This window comes from Pempheris klunzingeri, chromosome 22, assembly GCF_042242105.1.
Source record: "Pempheris klunzingeri isolate RE-2024b chromosome 22, fPemKlu1.hap1, whole genome shotgun sequence".
Lineage (NCBI taxonomy): Eukaryota > Metazoa > Chordata > Actinopteri > Acropomatiformes > Pempheridae > Pempheris > Pempheris klunzingeri.
Genome location: NC_092033.1, coordinates 12,595,931 through 12,621,476, shown reverse-complemented (window position 1 = coordinate 12,621,476; position 25,546 = coordinate 12,595,931). Strand labels below are relative to the sequence as shown.

Sequence of the window (25,546 nt, the reverse complement as noted above, 5' to 3'; positions counted from 1 at the left end):
GATCAGGTTCTGAAGTCCAGGGAGTAACTTTGTACTGGATGTGGATCAGGCTCAATGCTAAACCTGAGTCCAAATAATCCTGCTGGTGCATGCAGCGGACTGGAATATTTGTTGATGTCATCAGTCAAATCAAAAATTGGGGAGTAAAGAGGGGGAGGGGAAGAAGGAAAAAAAAAGGGTTCAGTCTCTGAATATGTGGGGCCAAAAAAAAAACAAAAAAAAACCAGGAAGCCAATTCATGCAAAGAAGCCAGAACAAGCCAAACTGAACAACTGAGCTCCCTCTGATGGGAGCATCACTAGGAACTACAAAGAGGACACTTTCCTTTACAGTACAGGACAGCACAGGGTGTTTGTTAAAAAGTCAACTGTGGGGTAAATTTAGACACCTTAAAAGATACTTACCTGAGCCTTTTCTTCTCTCATTGGAAATAAATTACTTAGATGGACATATTTAGGATGTTTCCATATATAAAATCACCTGCCAGTTGTGCACTGTAAAAGGAGAGGGTCCTGTTGTAAAGGCTAAAAAAAGACACCCTCCCCAATCTGAAAACCAAAAGCTCTGGGGAGGCAGAGGGGGGTGGAAAGGGGAGTTTACAAAACCAGTGGTGGTTGGGCGGCTGGGCACCTGCCTGTCTATGGGTGCGGGCAGAGCACGAATGGAGCATGAGAAGAATGGGGGTTGGGAGGGGGAGGGGAGGTGAGGAGAAAGAAGAGGAGGAGGAGGAGGAGATGGTGGTGGACAGACGGACGTGGCTTAGAGGTCGACGGACGGCAGCTGGCTGCAGGCGGACTGCGAGAGCTTCGCCAACACGCGGGACAGGGCCCGGTTCTCAGCCTGCAGCCGCTCTTTAACCTGCCGCAGGGCCTGAACCTGCTTTACCTGGGGGAGGTTCTGCAGGGGGGGAAAACAACAACCACAACACAGGAGAACAAAGAGAAACAGAGAGAGGGAGAGGGAGAGGGAGGGAGGACCGAAGGAGAGAGAGCGAGAGTGACAGAATGGCAGAAGAGGCAAAGGAGGGACGTGTTTTAAGAAACAAATCAGGAGAGAAAAGGATTAATGAAAGACAGGACAGCATAAATGAACAGAGAAGAGGGGCCGAGAGGAGGAAAAGGGGAAAACAGAAGAGGAAGATTGTTAGAAAATGGGGACAGATTTTGGAAACCGAAGGAATGATTAAGAGCTTTCCGCTTCAGCACGATGCTCGTAGATAGGATGGAAAAGTGACACCGATAAGATCAGCCGGCTGTCTACGGCCTAAAAATAAACACACTTTGTTATCACAGTCGTGGGAACAACACTCGCTTACTAGAGTTTAATGGATTTTTTTTCCCCTCTCCTCTTTCCACCTAAATTTCCAGGAGAAGGGACGTTAAATTGGCTGCCTCACTAGTGGAGCTTAAATGTTATGTCAACACAGATTACAGCAGCTGACCTGAGCTGTGTAACACAGAATAACTAAGCACATTCAGCAGGTGTATAAGGAGTCTGACACGGGCACACAGGTGGGGCACTGCACTGGGCTGAACAGTAAATGGTTTCTGGAAATTACATTTCCAAGAGTGGAGTTTATATTCACAACATTAGACAGATTTTACTTTGACAAGAGTAAAGTCAGCGTTACTTTCCCAACAGGTCCTGGCTGAACAAGGATCAACAATGATGTATTTGATACGACTCTGACGGCTTTATTTTCTTAAATCAAACGCATCACATTTGCTCTGTATTAATGGCTCCTTAGAAACAGAAATGGTGTGAATACAGGACCATGAAAATAAGACCAAAGATGTAATAAGCCCATAATATCTCTGAAGGATCATAAGCTTTTGAGATGACTCACCACTCCTAATAAAACAAAAAAAATCTGAGTGACCCAGATATAAAAAAGGGAGACTCTCCTGACTCAGTCAATGGAGACCTCCTAAACCCAGCTGCACATGAACAAAAAATATAATGCACCATCTGTGTGTGTGTGTGTGTGTTGGTGGTACCTTAAGTTCCTCCTCCATCTCAGAAATCTTCCTTTCTAGAGCTCTTCTTTCCTGTGGGGTGGAGGAGAGCAGGTTAACTCACATTTTACTGAGACGACTAGCAGAAAAAAATAAAATAAATAAGTAGAAAACACTTTGGTGCAGGCTCTACACACTGCATGAAATCAGGTGTGGAAGATGGTGAGGGTGTAGCGATAGCACACACTTGAACACACACACACACACACACACCTTGTGAGGCGTCTGCAAACAACAGCCAGTTCGGACTCGCATATTCAGTGATGGGACATTAACTTAAAGACAGGAATGAGTCAAGAAATGGGGACGTAGATGTTTAGAGGTTGTGTTGGATGGTAAATTAATGACATGACTCGTGGACATGGGGGTCAGAATGTTCTTTCTCAGACAGAAAAAGAACATTCCTGTATTATAAAACGGTGGTGAAGACACATGGAGGTTGGTCTTAAATGTGGCTTTAAAATAACGGATGAAGATACTAAAACCAGGAGTTATGGTTTCATGGCAACACAGCTGCAGCTGAAGACGCCGGCATTATTACTGCATGAGTGAGCAAAAAAACACATGGAAACACGCACATGCACAGGTTCTTTCAACAGCAATGTAACAGCATACAACTGTTCTACTTCCTGCACAAACTGAGATAATCACACTCTCTCACACACACATACAAAATAAAATAAGCAGTCTGGAGAAGAGGTGACCACACGTTGCCTCTGAGGGTTAAAAACAGGTGAGAGAGAAGGTGGCAGTGATCTGGGTGGCGTGGAGGGAGGAAGTCCCTTTGGCCCCGGCTACAAGGGCACGTGTGACACGACAGGAAGCAGCAGAGAGTAGACTGATACAAAAACTCAGGTTAAGATCATACCACCACCCAGATGATATTGGGGCCTGCTTGTTACCTTCAGACATAAACCGATTGGGAGCGTCACCAACATGTTTAAAGCAGGTCGGATTTATCAGAATAAATGACAGGACGTCTGAGTTCTACATTATGCTTGAGATAAACTTGACAGAGACAGAGGTTATACATCTTTTCGGTTACTGAACAAAGGATGCGATGGAGGGGGGGGTAACTAAACGAGCTCTGTAATTACCCTTTTCTCCATCTCAAGCTGTGATCGGTCAGCATAGCGCTCCTGCCTCTGCAATGACAAGAAAAAGAAAAAAAAAAAAAAAAAAAGTTAGTCGACTCGTCAGGAATCCTGATCATCTCGTCAGTGCTGACCGGTCGAGGCGCTGTGGGCTCAGCGTACCTGTGTTGCCTTCTCTAGTTGTAGCTTCAAGTCTGCCAGCTCCAGGTCTGTGTCACGTAACTGGGCCTTCAACTTCTCGTTCTCAGCTAAGATCTGCTCGTAGAGCTGAAGGGATGTCAGAGATATTCAACAGTCAACAACTGTACCAGTCAAACCACCAAGGCCTTCTAAATATATAAGCAAACTTTTGCTTAAAATATGGCAATTTTTGTATGAAAACTGGTTTTAAAAAAAAACATATCTGTTAAGTCTTGCATATATTCCACTCTACTTTGACTGCACTATCCAAAAAAGTAATTAATGAACAAGCAAATTATGGAAGTCATCAAGAATTAGGCTGAATTGATTTGCTATTCAGGTCATATATCACTTTTTTAAAAATCACTTCTCTGTGCACAAGAGTCAAACTGCACAATTTGTCGGTCATGTGAATAAAACCCGGGATCTTTCTGCCAAATGAGCTGCAGCAGCAGCAGTGTGGCTGCCCAGCAAACCTTTATCCCATGACCTGGAATTTTACACAGCGCTTCATACACAGTGCATACCTTCTTGTAGTCAGTGGTGTCGTCTCTGTCCAGTCGGCTTGAGTATGTCCTCCGACTCTCGCCATAGCCACGGCTCAAAAGAGTGTCATTGCGATCTAAGGATGAAGTGCTGCTCTCGTTCCTACAACATCAACAACAGGCGTTCATTTAATTAATCAGCAATACAAATAACATACAAGGGATGATAAGAAAGAGCATAACATGCAGGGGGTGAAACATACCTGGACAGCCTGTCACTCTGGAAGAAAGCAAAAATAATGCAAAGGTTAATGTCAGTAATTGTAATGAGCTCACAGACACAACAGCAAAAAGTGAACAGAGGGACGAAACGGGACATTATGTTCATTTTCAAACTAAATCTCCACGTTTGGATGCACAGCATTCCTTCACAGCATTCACTCCTTTGCAATCAGCCTCCCACACACACACACACACACACACACACTGTACTACATATAAATACACACTCTTATTTCTAACAGCTGCTATGCCAGCCAGCGCCTCGAGGCCTACTGCGTCTCCAGGCCTGCTGTGCTTGTGCGGTGCCACAGCAGGAGCCCAGAGAATGGGGCCAGACATCAGATAGAGGGGTCTGGTCGGAGGGTCGGGCTTCCAGCTATTTTAAAATTGCAGTCTGCTTCCCGGGGGCTTCCTGGAGGGCGGTGACACAACAATGCTACAAGTCTGAGCCCACAGAGTCGTGAGGCCCTCAAGGAAAATTGTCGACATACAGTTCAAGTGATGGGATAAACGGCCACCTTGGCACCACTCAGAGAGATGTTCCACAAGCAAATTACTCCACATTTTAACATTCTGGTGCTTTTAATTGAGAGTGCCAGGCTGGAAGGGGAGACACTCAAAAGCTTTTCAATCTCCATGCAGAGATAATCGTTTCCCATTTAGTGGCCGGTTTGCTGCTCCACCCTTTATACTGTCCTACTGGAAGTGATGGCTGGAAACTGTCCGGCTCCTCTCCCTGCTGATTGCACTCAAGTAAACAAACTCCGTCTGCTCTCTCTGGATGAACTTCCTGTTTGAATGGGAGTGTCTTTTGCAGCTTAACAGCTGGCAATATTTTCACAACATTGCCCCTTTTCTGCCCTATTCTGTCTTCCATGGATGGCATGAATGTGTTTAATTGATTTGGATTGCTTATTCAGTCATGTGTGTGCTTTGACCTCAGTGACCCAGACTTCCTTTCCTTTTTATTCTGCATGTTTTTAAAAGCCACTGATCTATGGTTGAGACTAACTTTGGTTTGCAAGGTCACCACAGCAACCAGACGTGGGTGGGGTGGGGGACAATAAAAATTCAAAGGCTGCGGAGGGTGAAAAGGAAGGATAAGTGGGAGGGAGGGGGAAATCATAGCTGCACAGGCCAGAGAGGTGGATATCAAAGACTGCTGGACCTGCTTGGCCTTGACTGCTATGAGATGAGACGTGAGGAAGGACCCGAGTAGAGGATTAATGTGGAGAATCAAACAGAAGTCGGGGCCACATAAGAAAAGCAGTAGGACTAGCTCGGTTTGGGCCGGAGCTTAAAAGTCAGTTTTATCTACTTTCTGCCCCGTGTGTGTCGAGTTACCTGTGGCTCTCCCTTGGTGCTGCCCTCCTCTGAGTCCGATTGCTGGTCAGGGTCATTTTCATCGCCCTGGAATTAAGAGAACACGCACAGAAGGGTTATGCACGACTCTCGCTTATCCAAGTGATCAGAGAGAGACACTCAGGGCTGTGCTAGTGCTATGAACTCCTCAACCTCGTACGAAGAGTGCTGGGAATACTTGTGATGGTTTAAAGAGGTGAAGTCTCTTACATCTTGGGTCCAGAAGGAGACCCCAGTGGAGCGTCTCTTCTCGCGGGGCCGCCTGCGATCCCGTTTGGAGCGGGGCTGAGACTTGTCCTCTCCTTCCTTCTCCTCCTTGTCTATTTCTATCCATCGGGAGTAAAAGAATAAAGGTTAGCTAAATATTACTGCCACAATGCAGGGGTTATGATAACATCCGGTCCTTTAGCACATCTGTAAATCATCTGCTTTTGACCTCTGGACAGTATTTCACCAGAACACAGTTTGACCCTTGTTATTTTGACAAATTCCTGTTGACTAAAAACCAAACGATTCAAAGATTCAATATGAAAAATAGAAATGTTCAGGTTAAACAAGGCAGTGATGTGACTTCACAAGGCACAATCAGGACAACAACTTGACTTGGCGCTAGTTCAGAGGGAAGGGGGGGGGGGCTTTGCTCATGGGAGAACAAAGCGGTCAGTGTTTCCTTCCTTCAGTTGAACAGACTAAAGCTGCCTTCTGTTTTCCCAGGGATGCTTCATGGATTTATTCGTTAAGAGAGGAGCTACTTAATTTGAAAGGCAACCCAATCCCTTTTTGCCTCAATGCCAGTAATCAGCGTGTGGCAGGTTGCCCATGTGAATGTGGCCCTGTGGAGACAGATACCAGCATCAGGTGGAATTTAGCCATCATGTATCCACATGCTGTGCCCATAAATGCTTTAAATCAGCGGGGACAACATTTAAGGTATTTCAGTTTCAAAAGTCATGATAGACAAGCTAGAACAAAGTTAGATTTTTAGTCCAAAAAGTGAGAACATCAAGTCTGGACCAGATTTAAGTTTTAAGAATAAAACATGTCTTCAATAATCTAGAAAGCCTATATAAGTTCATTTTTAATGGCTGCTGTAGTGGTGTGTTAAAGGCAGTGTATGGGCAACATGTGTTGTATTATTGGACTGATTTCAGCTAATAGGCCTTTTAATGCATTCATCTGTAACTCCAACTGTACTTCCTGGATTGTATTTCATGATTCACAGTACCTTAAACAACACAACCCCACTGATGCAGCTTCTAATGCAGGGCTTTTTTCAGTCTGAATGCCCGCAAAGGGAAATGAGAACCACATTTTTCAGTCCATATAATTTAAAGCAATAAACACGAGCCGTTTCTAGATGAGATGATATGTTTCGAGCTTCAAAAGATTGGTAGTTTTTCATTTCCATTCAGTGTGGGAAAAAAAAAGTGCACCTCTTCCGAATGGCACTAGTTGCTGACCTTTTTCCGTATCTCTGGAAGAACGGCTATAGGAGGAGGTGATCCCCGTCAGACTGTTGGGCCTGTTGAGGGAGCTGGAACTGGAGGACAATGCGGTGCTAGTGTAGGACGGGGTGGAGGCAGTGCTGACCGTGGAAATGGCAGAGGAGGAGGACGAAGGCCGGTAGCGCTGGCAGGGGAAGAGAGGTCAAAAGTTCAGTGTGTAGATTATAGGTGGAGATACTGTGACCCGTCTTTGGAAAGTCAAACCAAAAGCTCAGGGCGGAAATTCACCTCTTCGAAGCTGCGGTACTTCGATCGGTAATCGTCTTCCTTGGTCTCCACCTCCTTCTTCTCCTCCTGCTTCTCCTTGTCCTGCTTCTCTTTCTCCTCTTTCTCCTCCTCCCGGGTCTTTGGGGTACGACTCCTGCCGATTGTTTTCTCAGCCTCTTGCAGGTCAGTCAGAGTTACACCCTGGAAGAGGAGAGTAATATATGATCTCTACAAGTTGACTTCCTTGCTTGGATTAATTCAAATTTTGTAAATAACCAGAATCTTAGTGTTTACATTAGCTTGAGCTCAGCAGTAAAAGTCAGTAGTACAGTGCAGTAGTGGGTGTTTGACGACATTTTCAGTGTCATAAAATAGAAAACTCATTGGTACAGTTCATCAGCTTGTAAAATGATCAGCTCTTTGTGTCTGTGAACACCAAAAGTGTCGTCTCCAACCAGGATAACAACACTCCATGGCTATAAAACCATTATGCAAAACAGGGGCACCTACAGGTCACCCCTGTTAACATTGTGTTTTGATGTGGGACTCTGCTGTTGTTTTGCTTGTTGTTCTTTGTAAAAAGGTCTCTGGTGGGATGGAGGGGTAAATCAAGCGTCAACGTATCAAAGGTGATATAGGTTAACTAACCTGGGTGGACCTCCTTGACTGTCGAGCCTGTCTGGAGCGAGCTTTTCTCTGGGACTCCGACTCCTCGTCTCGCACTGGTGTCAGATATGACCTGACATACACAAAGACAAACAAACACACAGTTTAACATTTGGCAATAAGAGCAAACACTATGCCTTAGCATTAGATGATTGTTGGGATGGGGAAAAGTTACCATATGCTTTCCTGTTAACATCTCTTTTATAAATATGTCTGGTAATTGTCGTCATTGTGTGCTCTCATTTTAAAGACTACCTGGGAAAGTGAGAAAATAATGCTCTCTTCTTACACTACTAATAGTGCAGAGTGAAGATATTAGTTGCATAGAACCATCAGTGGACTCACAGCTGACAGTATAAAACTGTTGAGCAGTTCCATGTGTACATTTGACATCAAGAAAAGTTGGTGGAAGAGGACTTCCTGTAATAGAGATGCATGTGAAGCGGGACACTACTGGAAAATACTTGAGTTTACTACGATAAAACCTTAAAACAATCCTTAAACCTTCTTCAAGTTACTGAGGCCTTTTGCTTTAACAGTATCAGGCTCAACAGGCAACACAGCTTGGGAAATAAAAGAGTGTCAGCTATTCTGGCACTTTCTCCTAGTGTGGAGCACGCCTCTGTTGGCCACACAGAAGTATGAACTCATTCAGCGTAGAGTGGAGCCTTGGCCTTGAGGAAAACGTGCAGCTTCTGCCCACCGTCCTTATAAGGAAAAGTCACTAGAGCAGTCCAAGCTTTGAAACAGCCCTGCCCCACTCCCACCATGACAGGTGGCTTATTTCAGCACTGCAACAGGAAGACATGCACTCGACCCCACTTACACACACACGTGTGCACACACACTCTCTCCCAATGTGAGACCCAATCTCACATGCTCCCTCTCTCACATAAGCACAGACACACTCTCTCTTCCCTCCGCACTGTGTGTGTGCAGACTGGAAGATCACACAAGCACACACACACACCCTGTTCTCAAACAGAGGAAATGCATCCGGATTACTGTTTGACTGATGGAAGCTTTTAAGGTTAATGCCAATATTTCTTGAAGTTGCTTACAGTAAATGTTTTGTTTCAATATCCCAAAGCCATCTGAACTTGAAATTTTCATGAACATACATGAACTAATTGAATAAATAAACAGTGAGTAAACTTAAGGTGCTCCGTGTTTTCACCAAAGATTTTAACCTACCTGTTCATCTGTGATGTGCTTGTTGTTTTATTTTTAGTCTCCACTGAATCAAAAAAAAACAATTAACATCCCTAACCTAACTAAAACAAAATCTGAACTACAAATTGTGTGTTAAACAAACAAAAAGCTTATAGTACATCTGTTCTATATAGCACAATTCCCCATATCCAATAACCAGCCTCGGCAAATAAAATCATACATTTAACACTTCAGTTCATAACTGAATGTGTACATGTTGTTATATCTTTGGTGGTGAAAACAAAATCAAAATGTGAGATAGGAAATAAAGGGACATATATATTCACATATAAGGACAAAACCTGCATGTGATACATAGGTAAAAGGTGTGTGTGTCTCTGGTGTTTGTGTTACCTGCGTCTTTCAGAGCCGGTGATACTGCCAGTGGTGGTGGCGGTAGTGGTAGATACGGCGGTAGTGGTAGTGGTAGATGTGGTGGTCGTAGTAGAGCCAGTGTTAATAGTAGGGATGACTGTAGCAGACTCCTTTTCCTTCTCCTTTTCCCTCTCTGCACTCTCCTCTGACCAGTACCTGTTTACACACCAGCATTTTTATAAAGGAACTTATTCAGCCCCACAGATTCCATGAAACAGATATTTGTGGTTGTAGACTCAAGCCATTAAGTAATAAAAAAGTGGCGTATCTACTCCCCAGGTATTACAGATTCTACAGATTCCATCTTACTTAGAGATCTGGCTCGTGTACCTGCTGGTGAGACTGGTGGAGCCAGTGCGGGTGGAGGAGGAGCCCAGGCTTGAGAGCAGGCCGCGATGGCCTGTGGGTGAGGTAACAGATGAGGTGGTGGACGTGGCGGAGGAGGTGGTGGTGGTCGTGGTGGTGGTGGAACTCAAGTAGTCATGTCTTCTGCCAAAAGAGCCGCTGGAGGACAAAATGTCAGATATAAACACAGCACGGCCACCAATAAGACAGTATGGGATACAAAGAGGCATTAAATGAGACAATTAGCATTTGCATCATATATCAGCATTGTGATTGGATGAAATCAGGGAAACATGAGTGAGAAACTGAAGCTTAATTCAGTCCTGCACTGTTCTAGAGCCTATATCTCATTATTAGTTAGAAGGTGCAAACATAAATATACAGTGTAGCGCTGCATTTTGGGTTTCACCTTCTGTTTAATAATGACAGCTCTGCATGTATTTTGAACAATAGGTCCATCAGGCCTATGCCTCATAGGCTCAATACATAAATAGTGAAACCATCAACAGGAAACTTGCGATATTACTGTGTCGATTAGTGTTCATTTTTAATCTGTGTCAGAAGACTGAATGGATCAATCTATTTTATAAGGGTTAAGGGAAGGACTAAGGGTTTTGTTAGTGACTGACAGTACAGCAGTGTTACTCTGTCACAGTGTCAGTCTAGAAAAATACCTGAATTGCTCTTTCCAAGATCAAAGAAACAGCACGACAAGTTTCTGTACTCCGAGTATGGTAAACATTTCATTATCAACTTCTTTGAAATATTTTGTACAAAGTGACAAACCAGATGGTTCTGAATATTAACACCACCTCTTCCAATATTCATTTGGACATTAAGAGGATAACTCCATTATTATTATTTCTTCTTTTTTTTTTTTGTACATATATTGGGTTTGAAATAAGTGGTAGGAACATAAAGTTTTGGAAATGGTCCTGTAGCTCACCTTAACTGGCAGCCACAAACAAGCTACTTGTAATTATTTCACAGGGTTCAAAGCCACCAGGCTCCATTGACAAAAACAGTAATTTTACCTCTGAGAACACAGGAGTTGCTAGTTTGGATCTGAACTTACTCTTTAAAAACACCAAAGTCACATGGCAACACAGACGAACTGGAGTACCCTTTAAAAGTGACCAGAGGACCACAAAACACATGGTAGGCACTACAGCAGAGAAAGGACACGTAGTCAGAGAGGACAGGTGGGTGTGGTGGGTGGTGCCCCGGTGAGGCTGGTGTACCTGCGGTAAATGCTGTAAGACTGGTAGTGGGAGGTGGGTGGCTGCCAGGGTTTAGTATTACAGGTGTTAGGGTCCAAGCTGGAGGTGGACGAAGACTTGGCTGGCACGTCCCGCGTGCTGCCGCTCCGCCCTAGTGCTAGCGTATGGGACGTGCTGGAGTGTTGGCAGGCGGGTGGGTGAGAGAAGCATATTAGCGGTGAAGGCGCACACGCACACACACAAAGATACAGTAAAAGAAACATACATATTTAGGACTACTAAGCTTTGCACACTATTGGTCCACACATGTCATATGGGAATAGCTGTTGATTGGATAATTCAAAGTGTTTCCATAAATTAAGGTTTTTATATACCTGAATACACAGTAAACATAGTGACACATTTAAATTCATTAGGGTAATTTATCGAGGAGGCTTGTATCCTGTATCTTCCCATACGACATGCATGCAGCATAAGTCCTTGTCTGGGTTTTGTGCCATAAACATTGCTGGGAATTTGATTTATCTGGGAGTCAGACAGATAAACAGTCTTGTTAAAACGTTTGAGTAACACATTGCAAACCCAGTGGCACAACTACCCCACAGGACAGGTACAGTCATGCAATAGACTCTGTGGCAGTGATAGAGAAAGGCACTGGGCTGATTTGCATGGCTTTCTCAGTAGCTGCTGCAGCTGTGCATGGAAGCATGTACGTACATATCTCTGATGACATAATCCAAGCCAAACATACAGTAGGTGATTGATAAACAACTATCAATGCTGTCTACATGGGGGTTTTAGTTCCAAAGTTATGCAAGTCAACCGCATAATAGATACATAAACATCAGATCGGGTGGAACAGAGATCTGACGATGAGATGTGGGATGGAAGTTTGGCAGAGGTTTAGATCGCAGCGGAGGCTAACCTGCGCTGGTAGCTGGGGGTTCGGTTGGTGGAGGCGCTTCCTTCGCTGTTCTTCAGATCGTCATCCCAGCGTCGCCGGGTGTATGAGCCACTACGTATCAGAGCAGTAGAGTCCCTGGGGAACCACAAGCTACAATAGTACCCCAGGCTTCCACAAGTAGATACTGATATAGATACAAGATTTATGCTTGTAAAGATCCTATAATAAAGTCTTTCCCCATTAAACCCAATGAAATCCACCCTTTATATCTAGTCATTGTGAAGTCTACCAAATCCTTTGCTGCACAATAACAACCGAACCAAACGCAGTTCCAGACACACACACCATGCAGAGCATTGAGGCCTTTTGCCTGCAACACACAGCAGTGGGCAGCAGGAGCCGCTCATGCCGATGCATGTTTGCACAGAGCCACTTGGCTCCAGGGCTTCACCTGTTTTCCTTCTCGTCAATGTCTGAAGTACTGGCCAGTCTCCTGGGGATGGTGGGGGCCACATAAGCAAGCCGGGTCCCTTTATCCTTTTCCTTTAGACAGAGCAGCAAAAGGAACCCATGTTAGTGACTTTATATGGAAGAGTTGGCAAATATCACTAACCTCATTTACTACAAAACTAATCTACTTCTAATAAAACTTCATTTACTATTAAAAACTTCGGCCTCAATCGAGCTCTTACAAAATAATAGCAGTACATGAGAGCACCAAGCAATTTTAATACAGTAAGTTTAAGTATGTACGTATATAGAAACATACTGTGCCAGCTGGTAAATGAAAATTCCATAGGAGCTCATGACATAGCTAAAAAAAAACCCTACACTAAAAAAATAAAGTATGTGACTGTTGACCTTCTCTTTGTCTTTGTTGTCCAGGGATGAGGAGAGGCGAGGGCTCGAGGCTGAGCGCATTACGCCAGTCGTGTCCTTCTCCCTTTGAGCCTCCTTGGTGGCTGTGATCTCCGCTAGCGCCCCGTAGCTGCCGGTCTTCCTCAGTCCCAGTCGCCATGACGCTGGAGACTCATCCTTCCTATCATCCTCCACTTTAGTTGAGGCCTTTCCAGCGGGCTGAGTGGTCTTGGAGGGAGGAAGGGGGCGCGATTTAGTATACAGAGCTAACCATTTAAAAAGTATAAAGCTGGTAGGTGACATTTTTAGTCTTCTTGGTGAGTAACACAAAGTCAGTCAGGTAAAACAGTGGTCAATAACGGTTTGGATTAATCTCCAGGGGCTGCAATTTCTACGTTTAAATGATCAGAGCATTAAGAGGACATTTTTACGGAAGGGCATGCCAAGTTAAGAAGTACGATCACATCCACTACAGCTGGACTCTAAAAAACCATTCCAAAACAAATTCTACTCTCAAAATACGATAATTACATAACACTCTTTTACAATAGGTGGTAAAAGGATCATTTTAGGGTCTCATAGGTACCAAAACCAATAATGGCAAGCAACTAAACAAAACACAGAAGCCACACAGACACACAGTGAAAGCACAATCAGGACAGTGCGATTGTCGATTACTAGTGAAAACAACACCACGTGGAGTTGATGAGTGAGAGTCAGCAACAGGGAGGTTCAATCAGCATCACCTGGGTCGGGCCAGGGTTGTTAGGGGGGATGTTAAGTACTTTGTCAGTGCACAGGTGCATGTAGGATGAGAGAACAACTCTGGTGCACACCAATGCCTCACCATAGGTTTTTTGGGTACTAGAGAAATGCCAGTTTTGCGCAAGCCTTGACGCCACAATGCAGGACAGCCTGGTTCCGCCACAGGCATGAAGGGAGTAATACAATCAAACTAAAGCCAACCAAGACAAGAGCCCGGGATGAGAAAGACGCAGAGAGGGGGAGGAAGGGCAGGGGAGGTTGAGACAGAGAAAAGGCCAGAATAAGACAGAAGCAGCAGCAAAAGAAACACACTGTATGGCAAGGACAGAATTTTAAAGGCCTAGTCACACCACACAATGCTTACTGCCAAACCGGGGGGGGGGGGTACTATTATTGTACTCAGTTGGAGTAAGTGGCAGACCCAACAAACACTTGGTAGTGTCAAAACTGGGCATTGTTAATGTTTTGCTCACTCTTGTTAGACAGAAGACATTGTGATGTGTGAGCACTAGGCTTCAAAGAAGGATTGGAACAAGAAGAAGAAGGCCATTGCAAGAAAAGCAGCAGAAAAAAAAAAAAAAACATTCAGAAAGTTTTGGCTTAACTGCAAGGCATCAATTGCAGGGTGCAAAATTCAGAAAGAAAAGGACACTGAAAATGTGCTCTCCTATTTAGGCTGCATTCAGGAGTGTGAAACGATGACGGGGTCTGTAGGTGGTGTCTGACATAACAGACTTAATGGGATGGACGTCAAGGCTTTTATTTAGGGATCTCATTTTCAGCTCTAAATTCATCTCATTTCGACTCTGGCCACACAAAACGCCTCTTCAACAATTAAATGTTATTCATGATGTAACAGGAAGCATTTGTTTAAACCAGTGGACTGAGGGAGGCAGACATGCCCTTGATAAAAATGTACCAGGTTCACTTTGGTTAAATGCTTAGCCTCGTTTTGCCAGCAGAGGGCGGCAGACTCAGTGGGAACACACTACCATGCAAGCCATTGGTTTTTTTTTTCTTAATAACCAACCCAATCTCCTGCTCTATAGCCTCTAGCCTCCTGGTTTCTTGACAGTCATATAGTAAACTGTTGAACACTATCCAGAATATCCCCATTGCACAGCCTGCTGCCGCCAAACATTTGTCATGACTGCCAATCTCAGGGCCTCTGTGACATTTGTTGGCTTTTTTTGTACAAAGAGCAAATCACTACTATTTCTGTGATGGCCTAAAGTGCGAACTGCAGTCTCATTGATGTAAACCCCTCCCCGCCAACATCCAGCCAGCTGTGAAATTAGGTTTGTGTTCAAAAGGGTGAACAACTAAATAGATGGTGAATTATACTGATTTGTGTACATAACAAGGCACCAGTATGTCTCTGTTGAACAAAGTCACGTTGACAGTCACTACTTGAAGTGGTTTGAGGGTAGAATAGTGAAGTGGTTGTACCATGGCTGTGCTGCCGCATTTTTATTTCCCCAACTGCTTGCTAATTTGAGTGAAATCTGTCCGCTTTGATGTCTTTCCTCAATGCCGGCGCTGTGGCAGCCATCTGCGCTGAGGTAGGATGATAACCACTTGTCCACTATGTCGTACCTTCTTTACCGGTGAAGTGGGGGTCGTCACCTGGTTAGTTGGGCTTGCTGGAGATGACACGGTGATGCTGGTCGGGGTGGGCGCCGTGCTGTTGCTCACTGATGCGGAGGGCTTGCTCTTCTCTGAAGGGGTCGGAAAGAAAGAACGAATGAAAACAATTATAGAATATTAATTAAAAAAGTTAGAACACGCTCAGTGAGGATTATAAATGCAGTATAGAAAAATAAGAGATGGCCTCTTTTTGAACACGTGGTAAAAAAAGCACAGAGCAGACTGAATTCAAAATTCTATGTGAGTAATTTAACAAACCAGCAAATGCTTTGGCTTCAGACCTAATTTACTGATAGCACACAACAAGTCTAAATTAGGTCACACACAGTACCTGCTTCAGTCTCCGACTCTGAATCTTCGTCCTCCTCTTCCTCGCTGGAGCAGCTCGATTCGTCCTTCTTCCCCTCCTCTTCTTCATCCACCTTCTCAGGTTCTAGGGTCTCAATGCGTGGGGCGGTCTTTTCTGGCTCCAGAAGCAGCGTTTCTTTGCTGAAACACACACATTTAACACCATTAGTACATAACTGCTGCATCAAGAATTCAAACCACAGAGGTTTGATCAGTTATGCCTGAGCTATGGGTTTCAAGCTATTTACCTCTTGAGTGGTTTCAGTGATTGGTTGTTATCTCCGGTGGTTGTTGTTTCAATCAAAGGAGATTTCTTAACATCTTTCTTATCAGTCATTAGCTGGAATAAAGAAAACAAAAATCAGAGTTTAACAGCAAGGCACACACTCTGAGATTCATACCTTTTCACTCAATCGGAGGCTTCGATGATATTTTCAAAGAACTCGTTCAAATTGATCCACCAGTCAAACTGCTGACAAGGTTGTTTTGTGCAGATATGAATCCTCAGCAGCCACGTTGACTTACCAGATTTTGTTTCTTTTGTAGTTCTTCCAAGTATCCCAGAACATCTTCGTCTGCTACATCAAAAGCTGTCTGGCCCTGAAGGAAAGAAATAAAATAAAAGTTAGCAAAGTTATGGACTGCACTGACGTGATGACAGGACTCATGACAGTTCCAGTTACTCACCATTTTATTTATAAGGTCCATGTCACATAGATTCTCCACCAGTATCCTACATGCCTCCTCTTTGCCCCAGTGTGCTGCTGCATGTAGAGGAGTCCAGCCATCGTAGTCCTTAATATTTACATCATACCCTGCCTGGATTAAAAGCCTGCACAATGAAGGAGTGGGGTAGGGAACAAAAACAGTTTTTCTTAGAATAAGCAAATCTGGCTCTCTCGGATTTGATTCTGTAAACTAATCCTTTAAGGTGCTGCTAGGTTTCAGGCTTTTAGTGCGTCAGCATTGTCATCCCAGGTCAGATTTATGAGACACTGAGTCCACTCCCTGATCACATGTACGCATAATCTGAAAATCGTAGTCATCCCAAAGCAAGAGCAGGAGGAGGTTGGCAAATTTGACAACTCTTAATATGTCAGCCCGTAATTCTGCCATGACGGGGAAAACATTTGGATCCCCGTCTTGTACATGGAAGTCCCATTGTACATCAGAGATCTTAAAAGCTATCTATGGCAGTAGAGGCTGGCTGGCTTCCCAGACCAGATGGACAGGCGGCTGCAGTTCCTATCCTCGAGCAGAGGAGCTGTATTAACAGCCCACTGAGACAATGTCGGAACAACGCATTGACAAGATGCAGAGACCGAGATATGTTTGGCATTAGCAAAGAAAAAAAAACACAATGCTAGGCCTCATAACTGTCTATTTACAGAATGTAACATGCAGGAGGGGCTGTATGTAACAAAGAGCAATAAATGAGCTGGTCATTACATTTTTGTCCCAACATGGAAAGATGAAAGTTTAAGCTCACCGGTCTACTACCAGTGGAAATCAAGACCACTGCTTACTTTAAAACCTCGACGTATCCCTTCGCAGCAGCTACATGGAGTGACGTTCCTCCTGACTTTGCGTGCCGGACGTCTTGGATCTGGCCGCTGTTGAGCCACTGCCGGGCGTCCCTCAGCATGACCCGCTCCTCCTCTTTCCGGGCTGCCTCGATATCCACCCCTGGTGAGTGACAGAGGAGGCAGATACTGTTTAAGTGGCACTGAAGGATTACCTGCTACTTAGGAACAAGCTACCAGCTGTAACACTGAACCCAGAGAATGGAGGGATGAGAATGAAGCGCAATTACATCGAGATGTTTATTAGGAGGTCTTACATCTAGAGAAAGGTATGCGAGTGTTTGGAGTGAATTACCTTAGTTTGTGATTATGGATTACACCAGAAAGAACAGAGAACATTACAATAGACAGCCATATTCAAACAGTGCTATGATAACGCAACAACACCGGTAGCTATGACATGTCTCTGTCACACCCCTGTACTGTAACCTCTCTGAGCACTAGAGGGTGTTGTCTCACGCTTGTTCTGCTTTAGCAAATGGTTTTGTGCCAATATCCTGTCAATCTGACAGTGAAATAGTGGCTGCAAACACACAGGCCTCAGCTGGTTAAGTGGGTCAATATGTCTAAACTATAAGCTGCACTTGGTGCAGCAGTGAAAACAGGCCTGCATTGTCTTGCTGACACCTGGTTGGAACACGAGACGGTCTGAAATGCACTGCTGCACGAGTCGCTGACTTGTCAGCTGAGCGTTAACTGAGTTGAAGTACATAAACAGTGATCCAAGAAGTGCTCTGGTGTAGGAGCCAAAACTTCAGCTGATCTTATAGGTTTTTGTTCTGCTCCCAAGCATACATCATCACTCATTTCCTGACACGCTAGAAAGCTTTAAGATTGCCTCAAGCTTTTAAACCAATGAAAGAAGACATCTGCGTCTGCGAGTGTGGCTTAAGAAAATGGCCGGCAGAGGAAAAGTCTAACTTTACCAAGAGGTTTAGCTTTTGAAAGCTGGAGAGGAGCACAAGGAGATCGGTTCTTCAAGTAGAGGGCACTCCAATCCCAAACAGAAGTCACTCAGACACCTGCTATAAGAGCTTTTTGCGCTTTTTTGCGTTTTTTTTTTTGGTTGGGGGGATAGCTCCCAGTGAAGTGACTAATGCTTCTTGGGGGATTTGCGTTTCAAAAATAGATTTAAGAGCTATTTAAATCCCATCACAGTATCTCTTCAATTTGTAACATGGCCAAAAAGTATGGACTAATTTAGAATCCATTTCCCCGCAGTTCCTGGAATATGATGACCCAGACTCCCCTGTTATATGTGGTGTTAAAATATCTCGCCATCAGCTTCCATTTAAATTCTCTCCAGCTATTAGAGAAGGTTATTAAATGCCATTCAGAACAGATGTCCTTTCAAGTCTCCAGAGATTTCTTGCAGTAATTCTGCTTCCCACTTCCTTTCGATGTATAACGAACGGGTCGTGTGATTTCATTGATGTGAGAATCTGAGAGGCTCATTCAAATATCTGACAATTGGTCTACAAGTCTTAGAAATCAGTGAAAATGCATCTACTTTCCAGCACCTGCTTACACTGAGCAAGGTTACAGTACTCTTCTACCTTCAAACTGATGATAAGTGAACTGAGGTCTAAGAAAGTGAAACCAAAAGGGAAGAAGATGACTCAGTGTCTGGGTTTGAAATGTTTGAAATGAGACTTGAAATCAAGTCAAACATAAACTCAGTGACTTCCCGATAGGGGCTGTCACACTGTGACTGGCTGGTCAGGATGTTGTCACACAGTTTTTTTTTTTAAGGTTACAAAAATCTCAACACAATTTAAACTGAATAAGGGCATACTCTATGACATTAGAACAAGATTACAAGCGAGAAATGTGATCAAAATGTAAATCAGACATGATTTTCTTGAATGTTACAATGAACTTCGTGTTAAAATGTGATCCAGCCTTGTTTGGAATCACACACACACACATTAATTTTTTGAAATAACATATAGTGTCAGGTATATGTATAGTCTTACCATTTAATCAAGTTGAGTCACCCAGAGAAATGCTAATTAATTCAGATGTGCCATCGTGTAAAGCCACCCCAACTTGACAAGTAAGAGAAAACACAGTGGTGCAAATACGTTGTGGATTAACCTCAACTTCCTTTAGGCAGTTCAGTTAATGTAGGCAATGGGAGCCGGCCAGGTAGGGCAGCGTCTCGTGATCTCTTGGGAAGCAGCCTACACTGCGTCTATAAAAAGCAGGGAGCCTAATGGCCTCTAAGTAGGACTACAGAACAAGAGTCCAGTGGGAGATTTGGCAGCAGTTCAAAGTTGAGTTTTTACAAGAGACCTTTACAAAACAGCTTTTCTAACTAAGCATTAAGAAGATAAAGAGAAACCCAAATAGACCAAAAAAGGACTTGCTACCTCCTCCACCTCACTGATAATATACCTCCCCAGTATACCCAGTATGTCTAGTAAAGCCAAAATGATATATCCACTACAATGTACCCTGAAGCAAGCACCAGGATCCTGAGGGGTATAGTTCCTGGCTTTTTAGAAAAGGAAAAAGAAAAACAGGCAGCAAAGTTATTTTGAGCTGAGAGGAAATTACTGCCAGCCCAATCCAAATCACCTCCATGTCTTCTCAGCACCAGGGACAGAGTCTGAGTCAGAAACATTTGCTAGATTGTCCACCTTCAGTTCATTACAAGGACGGGCAGCAGTCCTCATGAGGCAGCTGACGGAGGAGGAAAGGCGGGTGGCAGGGCTGGCCAGTCACTTGACCCACTCGGGGTCAAGGAGGGGATGTAGTGGCTGTCCCAGCCAGGAGGAAAGCATGGCCACTTGCTAACAAGTTTAACCCCATGACTGGTATCTCTTTGAGAGGAGAAAATCACATTACAAACATACAGAGGCGTTACACAACAGCTAGTTGCATAATGCTGCCTGCTACCTCTAACATAGAGAACTGAGCTGTGGATTGTCTGCAGCTGCCCTGAAGCCAGGATCATCGCAAATCCACTCTTCGGTGGAGTTTTATCATGAAAGCAGTTTTATGCGAGTCTGCATTAATGAATAAATAAATGAAGCTCAAAACTTGAAGACATAATGTCCACATAATGACAAAGTATCCAGTAGTTTGGCTCTGTGTAGTCTATGAGCATGGTAACTGAAGATGCACATTTGGTTTGTGTCCATTAAAGGTGGATCTTAGATGAGGCAGTGTGTGAATGCTCCGAACCAGGCAGCACATCATCTATCAAACATCAGCAAATCACAGCTGACAGCTGCCGCTGGGCGGGATGCTTGAGTTCCGGGTGGATGCATGTCTCGCCACCATTATGTAATACGGTCAAGGAGCGCAACATCCTAATAGCACTCTGGGTGTAATTATCACTGGATGCCATGTGCTTTCTAACACCTGGACATTGACTTAAAGGGCAGTCACAAGATGGGCACCGTCAGTTCCTGTAAACATGCAGTGTACTGGATGGAGACGATGCATCCTCTGATCCTGTGGACAAACATGTCATACTCTTCTAATAGGACTGTATAAGATGCATGTATCAACAAGGCTTACAGGATTGACCACCTAACACAAGACTTGCATTTTATACCTTAATGTTAACCACCTCCTCATGGCTATAAATGTACCATTTCTCTTGCTTGCTTAAATATGTTAAAAACAATGCCACAGAGAAGGGAAAGCCGGGTGACTTTTATTAGAGAATATGAGCTGAGGAGCACCCCTCTGGCCCCGGGCCAGTTAACACGTCTGTGCGTGGCCTCTCACCACAGGGGAGGGCCTTTCATCATCTCAAGAATGCCCTGGCCAAAAATAGACAGGCTCAACTTTTCAGTTTTGAATCATCACATGAGTGCTCACGACACAGCTGGATCACTTTTCTATATTATGTAAGTTCTCTTCAAGAAAGCAAGTGAAAAACAGCAGGTAACTTGACACTCAACGAGAGCTCGGATTCTATTTGACAACATACTCATACATGCATGAGACGCACATAGAGCCCCTACCAGTGATTCTACCATTAACATGCTAACACATCAGGTGTCTAGATACGGTTCAGCACGATCGCTAATGCCTACAAATTTTTCACATTATTATTCTCTATTCAAATTTTTATTGCCCCCCAATGTAAATAATAAGCAATTTTAATCTTAGATTGTTTTAATGATGACTTTGCAACATCCAGGGATTATAGATGAAAAATGTTGTTAATTAATGAGAGCTGCCTCTATGAAATATCTGCACTCTGCTTTTTAAAGTTATTTAGCAGTTAGCTCTATGTAACCAATATAACTATTTTGAGCTACCAGTGTCTGAAATTAACTTTTTGGCTCACTGGCTGAGAGGACTGGTAGATGAAGCTGACCAAGCATATTTTTTTATTGGCCAAAATAATAAATTGCCTATTTCTGTCAAATATACATTTGCATCATAATACACATTTTATGTTGAATACAAACTTGAAGAAAGAAAATCATTAAATTGTTAAGTCTGAAATTTGTGTGGTTCATGAAAATAATACCACATCAGGATAAACAATGTATTAGCCATATTATGGAGGGATATCTAGACAGGAAACAAGCTGAGCTGCTGCTGATTCAGTGGTTAAAACTGCAAAACCGAAAAGAAAAAAAAGGATTAACATGTAGGTCTACGGGCTGACTACCATTTTGTGCCGTTTCAGTCAACATGCTGCGTCATGTTTCATATAGTATAGATATCCATCCTCCTGTCTGTCCTCAGCCTTTGGTTAAGTCCATGTTGGGTTAGTTGCTGCTCTGTGTGAACAAGAGGACACACATGGCACACATGGACAGTACGGCCACAGTGCAGTCACATGCGCCCCGCGTTGAAGCACATCAAACGCACAATATAACGTATAACAAACGTGTAATATAGGTGGGTGTGTTAGAGGCAGCACAGCTGTAAATGACACCAGAACTTGGTAGTGGCATGGGGACATGGTAGTTTACGACATGACTGTGGCAGACTTCTGAAATGTATTCGCCAAACAGAAAACCTACCTGCAATTGGAGCAAGTTAATTCTGGCTACTATTTATTATCAGTGGTTAAATTCAATACTTCCACAGTGAGGTACATTTCTATGAAGGCGCTTTTGCATTGGGAGAGAGGAGTGACCCAGTATGAACCGATACTGCACCTTGTCTGTTGATCTCATTCTGCAGGAGCTCCTCCATTGCCTCCTCCTCAGCGATGTCCAGGGGTGTCTCACCTTCACTGTTCACAACTCCTACATTAGCACCCTGGCTGATGAGATACCTGCAGCAACAACAGCACACACAGGTGAGGTTAGGTTGGAGGTGAGATGATATTTATACAACATCCTTCTACAGTGGTATTACAGTGGTTCATTTTTGTGCTGAAAAGATTGAGGTCGAACTTTGACAGGGTGCGAATGTAAGGAGGTAAAGGCAACGGTTACTTCCTTTAACTGACGAGGAAATGGTTGAAGGACAGGAGCCGTCTAATGTTGCTTTTGGGTTAGTGCCAAAACTGGCTGACGCTACAACGCAGTTTGCATCTCCTGTTTTACCAGTCACATCTTTGCCTTCGTAACAGCTCGAGGCCAAATTACATATAGTCACCAACAGCATTAATCAAAGTAATGACAATAATCAAACGAACAATTATCTGTTGCAAAATCTTAAAGCTTGTTGCTGTTTGCTGCTACAAATCGACTATAAGACATAATGTGAAGTACCACTAAGGGAAGGGTACAGTTACTATATACTTAATGACCAACATGACCATATGATATATTTGTAATAAGCCAACATTAGCCAGTTAGCAGTCCTAACTTGAGCAGCTTAATATTGTAAAATTGTAACCACAAGTCTGTGTGGTGTATTTTTTATGCAAAAGACTTTCTCCCAATTTGTCAGATTAAACCAAAACACCACAACTCTGAACAGTCTTGGTCTTTCATGCCTTCAAATGATGAGTCGGTGGAGGGTCATGCAGACTCAGAGTGAGGTCACGAAACCCTCTATAAATAATTGCGGACAACCAAAAGAAGCATGAAACACTGTATCCAAGGGTACTTATTGATTTAACCCTTTACATCTTTGTCTCCCACCAGCAGAGACTCAAAACGTGTTTAACCATTCAACATCTTGACTTCAGCTGCTTCCAATTAAAGCTGCGGTGAGACTCAGGCCCTTCTCATTAGGCCAACACACCACTTGAAACGTGCTCAGTGCTTATGACCCCCCCCTTCAAATGGCAACTGACTGACTGCAGTTTGGTTTCAATGTTTTATATCTTCTTGATTGGACTTTCTATTCGGCCTATTTTGGGCCAGCTTCACTAGGTTTGATGGCTTTGTGGTCTGCAGTCCCACGGTGGGATTCTTAACCAACCCTACCATTAGATGGCTGTGGTGACACCAGGGGCTCAGAGATCCAGTCCTGCTTTGGGGTTCCTGTTACTGTGAATAACGATTAAAATGGGTCTGCTGAGAACTCACCGCCCACATCAAGTTGCTGATTGTCTCTCTATGACATGATGTCTCCATTAGTCACTCATATCAGCCCAACCACTTGACCTTTTCATTCATTATGTGACAACAAAAAAGTTCTTGTTTTCTGTAATACTAGCCCAGTGCTGACGCTGTGTTCATGAGGCCTACTGGACTCAGACTTGCCGCGTCTGAGAAGTTAACAACACGGGAATATCTAAAAATTTTACTACTCTAAATATTTTAAATGGAGCGGCTACAGTAACATTTCTCCACATTATTGTCCAAAAAAGTCTATTGCATTACAGCTCTAATGCCACGCAGACATTCGCTTGGCAACCAATTTGTACATAAGCCACATGTTTATCTTCCTACAGCCGGCTGCACTTGTTACTTTTTTGGAAAACATCAATAGTGGGGATAAGTCTGTGGCCAGGTTCCTGTAATGTAACACAGAAGTAAAGCAGGTCACAGCACACTCCCAATATGCTGAACAATGAGTACAACTGAGCTCCTTCAGCCCCCTTTAGCCTGTTTTAAATATCCTCTGATAACATCTCTGTGTCGTGTTCTGTGCCCTGTAAGCAGTCTTCTTCCCTGAAAAGGACTGGGGACAAGAAAATACTAGAGTGCAACTCTAGAGCTTGATTCCAGATATAGTGGCTGACACTAATCTCTCCATATTTGATTACATCACTAACAATGTGTTAGTCTAGTGCTATCAGATGGGCTGCCGCTGCTGTCAAAATTTAGCGAGAACTGTGTGCTCCTGACAATGACGGCTCTTGACGTGTTGGTTGTGGCGAGCTTGGTGAAATGGTACCGCGGGCACTTCAACAGTAAACATGTGCCAATTGGCAGACACTGAGCGTGGAACAAACAGTCCAGGAATTTCAAGGTTACGTTAATTACAACAAAAGGTGACAACTGTTAAGAGTGCTGTTGTGCAACCTTAAAATTATTATTGAGCCCAAAAAGGTAAAAGATTATTATTAATTAATTATTTTTAAAAATGTGGTTATAGCACTGTATTAGGCCATATTGAGTAGAGCAATCTTGCAAGACAGAGGTCACTGATAGGAGACTGACTGATTAAGGTGACCGGACTTCAGCTAGAGTGCAGCCCTGACGTCACTTTGTGCTTGAGAATCTAAATGAAGTTGCACAGATCATGTAAACCTTACTGACAATAGTGCTGCAATTACAAGAGAAATGTTTCTTAGCATAAGCAAAACAGGATGTAAGGAAGAGTGTGTAGGAATCAAACCCGATGAAACAGATAATGCTTCTTAGAAAGTGAACGAACTGCCTTGTAAACGAGCCTGTCGATACGTACTCTGCTATGTCTAAGTATCCGCAGGAGGCTGCAGCGTGAAGGGGGATCCAGCCCTCATTGTCTGGCTGGTTGATGCTGGCTCCATGCTCCACCAGGAAAGTCACCATGTCAACGTTGTCATCGATGCATGCCTGAGAGAGAGGAGAGAAGGGGAGAGTAAGGCCACTGTAAGACACAGAGAGTGTGACAGGATGTATGTGTGTGTATACATATACATACATATAGTATACTTATATCAGTGGAATGGCCTGTGTTATAGTTACAAACAAGTTAGCATGGAAAAAGCATTGCACTGTGTCTGATTGATTGCCACGTGCGCCCAGAATTGTTGGGGAATTTTGGCAGCTGGAGCATTCCCAAAATGCCTGCACATAGCAGGGGTGCCTGAAATAAATGCCACATACCGTAGTACAGCTGATGGAGGAAATGAGGTGCTCTATACTGTACATTTACGCTCCGGGTTAGTGCAAAAGCACCGTCAAAGACTGCTTTTACTAAAAGTCAGCTTTGCACTTTAGCCAAATATTTTCTCAAGTGTGATAAATCAGACCACTGAAATAACCACAAAGCAGCTAATGAATCACTCGATTAAATCCACATCTGTGGTTCAGCAAAAATAAAGCAAGTTTATTTGCCAGCACATTTTGCACACAGTCTTTGTCCTCTTCATTTAAGTCAATCATAATCATTAGGAGCTGTGCCATT

The 25,546-nt window shown here is 43.7% G+C and overlaps 1 protein-coding gene across 3 annotated transcripts in view; it reads right to left on the bottom strand.

Annotated features, from left to right (window-relative positions):
* Positions 1-25,546, bottom strand: part of ppp1r12a (protein phosphatase 1, regulatory subunit 12A) — a 48,541-nt gene that overhangs the window by 3,315 nt on the left and 19,680 nt on the right. Inside the window, exons 2-26 of one of the 3 annotated variants that reach the window (XM_070853538.1) lie at positions 24,842-24,972; positions 22,189-22,307; positions 16,997-17,156; positions 16,158-16,302; positions 15,996-16,070; positions 15,719-15,810; positions 15,454-15,611; positions 15,072-15,193; positions 12,714-12,938; positions 12,304-12,395; positions 11,874-11,987; positions 10,970-11,122; positions 9,714-9,887; positions 9,363-9,539; positions 7,779-7,869; positions 7,152-7,331; positions 6,879-7,047; positions 5,629-5,744; positions 5,401-5,466; positions 4,038-4,054; positions 3,817-3,937; positions 3,272-3,376; positions 3,113-3,160; positions 2,884-2,917; positions 1,998-2,048 (exon numbers count right to left, since the gene is read on the bottom strand). In XM_070853538.1, coding sequence (XP_070709639.1) covers positions 2,017-2,048; positions 2,884-2,917; positions 3,113-3,160; positions 3,272-3,376; positions 3,817-3,937; positions 4,038-4,054; positions 5,401-5,466; positions 5,629-5,744; positions 6,879-7,047; positions 7,152-7,331; positions 7,779-7,869; positions 9,363-9,539; positions 9,714-9,887; positions 10,970-11,122; positions 11,874-11,987; positions 12,304-12,395; positions 12,714-12,938; positions 15,072-15,193; positions 15,454-15,611; positions 15,719-15,810; positions 15,996-16,070; positions 16,158-16,302; positions 16,997-17,156; positions 22,189-22,307; positions 24,842-24,972 — 2,916 coding nt within the window. In that variant the 3' untranslated portion in view covers positions 1,998-2,016. Of the gene's footprint in view, positions 1-380; positions 898-1,997; positions 2,049-2,883; positions 2,918-3,112; positions 3,161-3,271; positions 3,377-3,816; positions 3,938-4,037; positions 4,055-5,400; positions 5,467-5,628; positions 5,745-6,878; positions 7,048-7,151; positions 7,332-7,778; positions 7,870-9,362; positions 9,540-9,713; positions 9,888-10,969; positions 11,123-11,873; positions 11,988-12,303; positions 12,396-12,713; positions 12,939-15,071; positions 15,194-15,453; positions 15,612-15,718; positions 15,811-15,995; positions 16,071-16,157; positions 16,303-16,996; positions 17,157-22,188; positions 22,308-24,841; positions 24,973-25,546 lie in introns of those variants that run through there. The other 2 variants (XM_070853536.1, XM_070853537.1) reach the window with 2 other exon arrangements.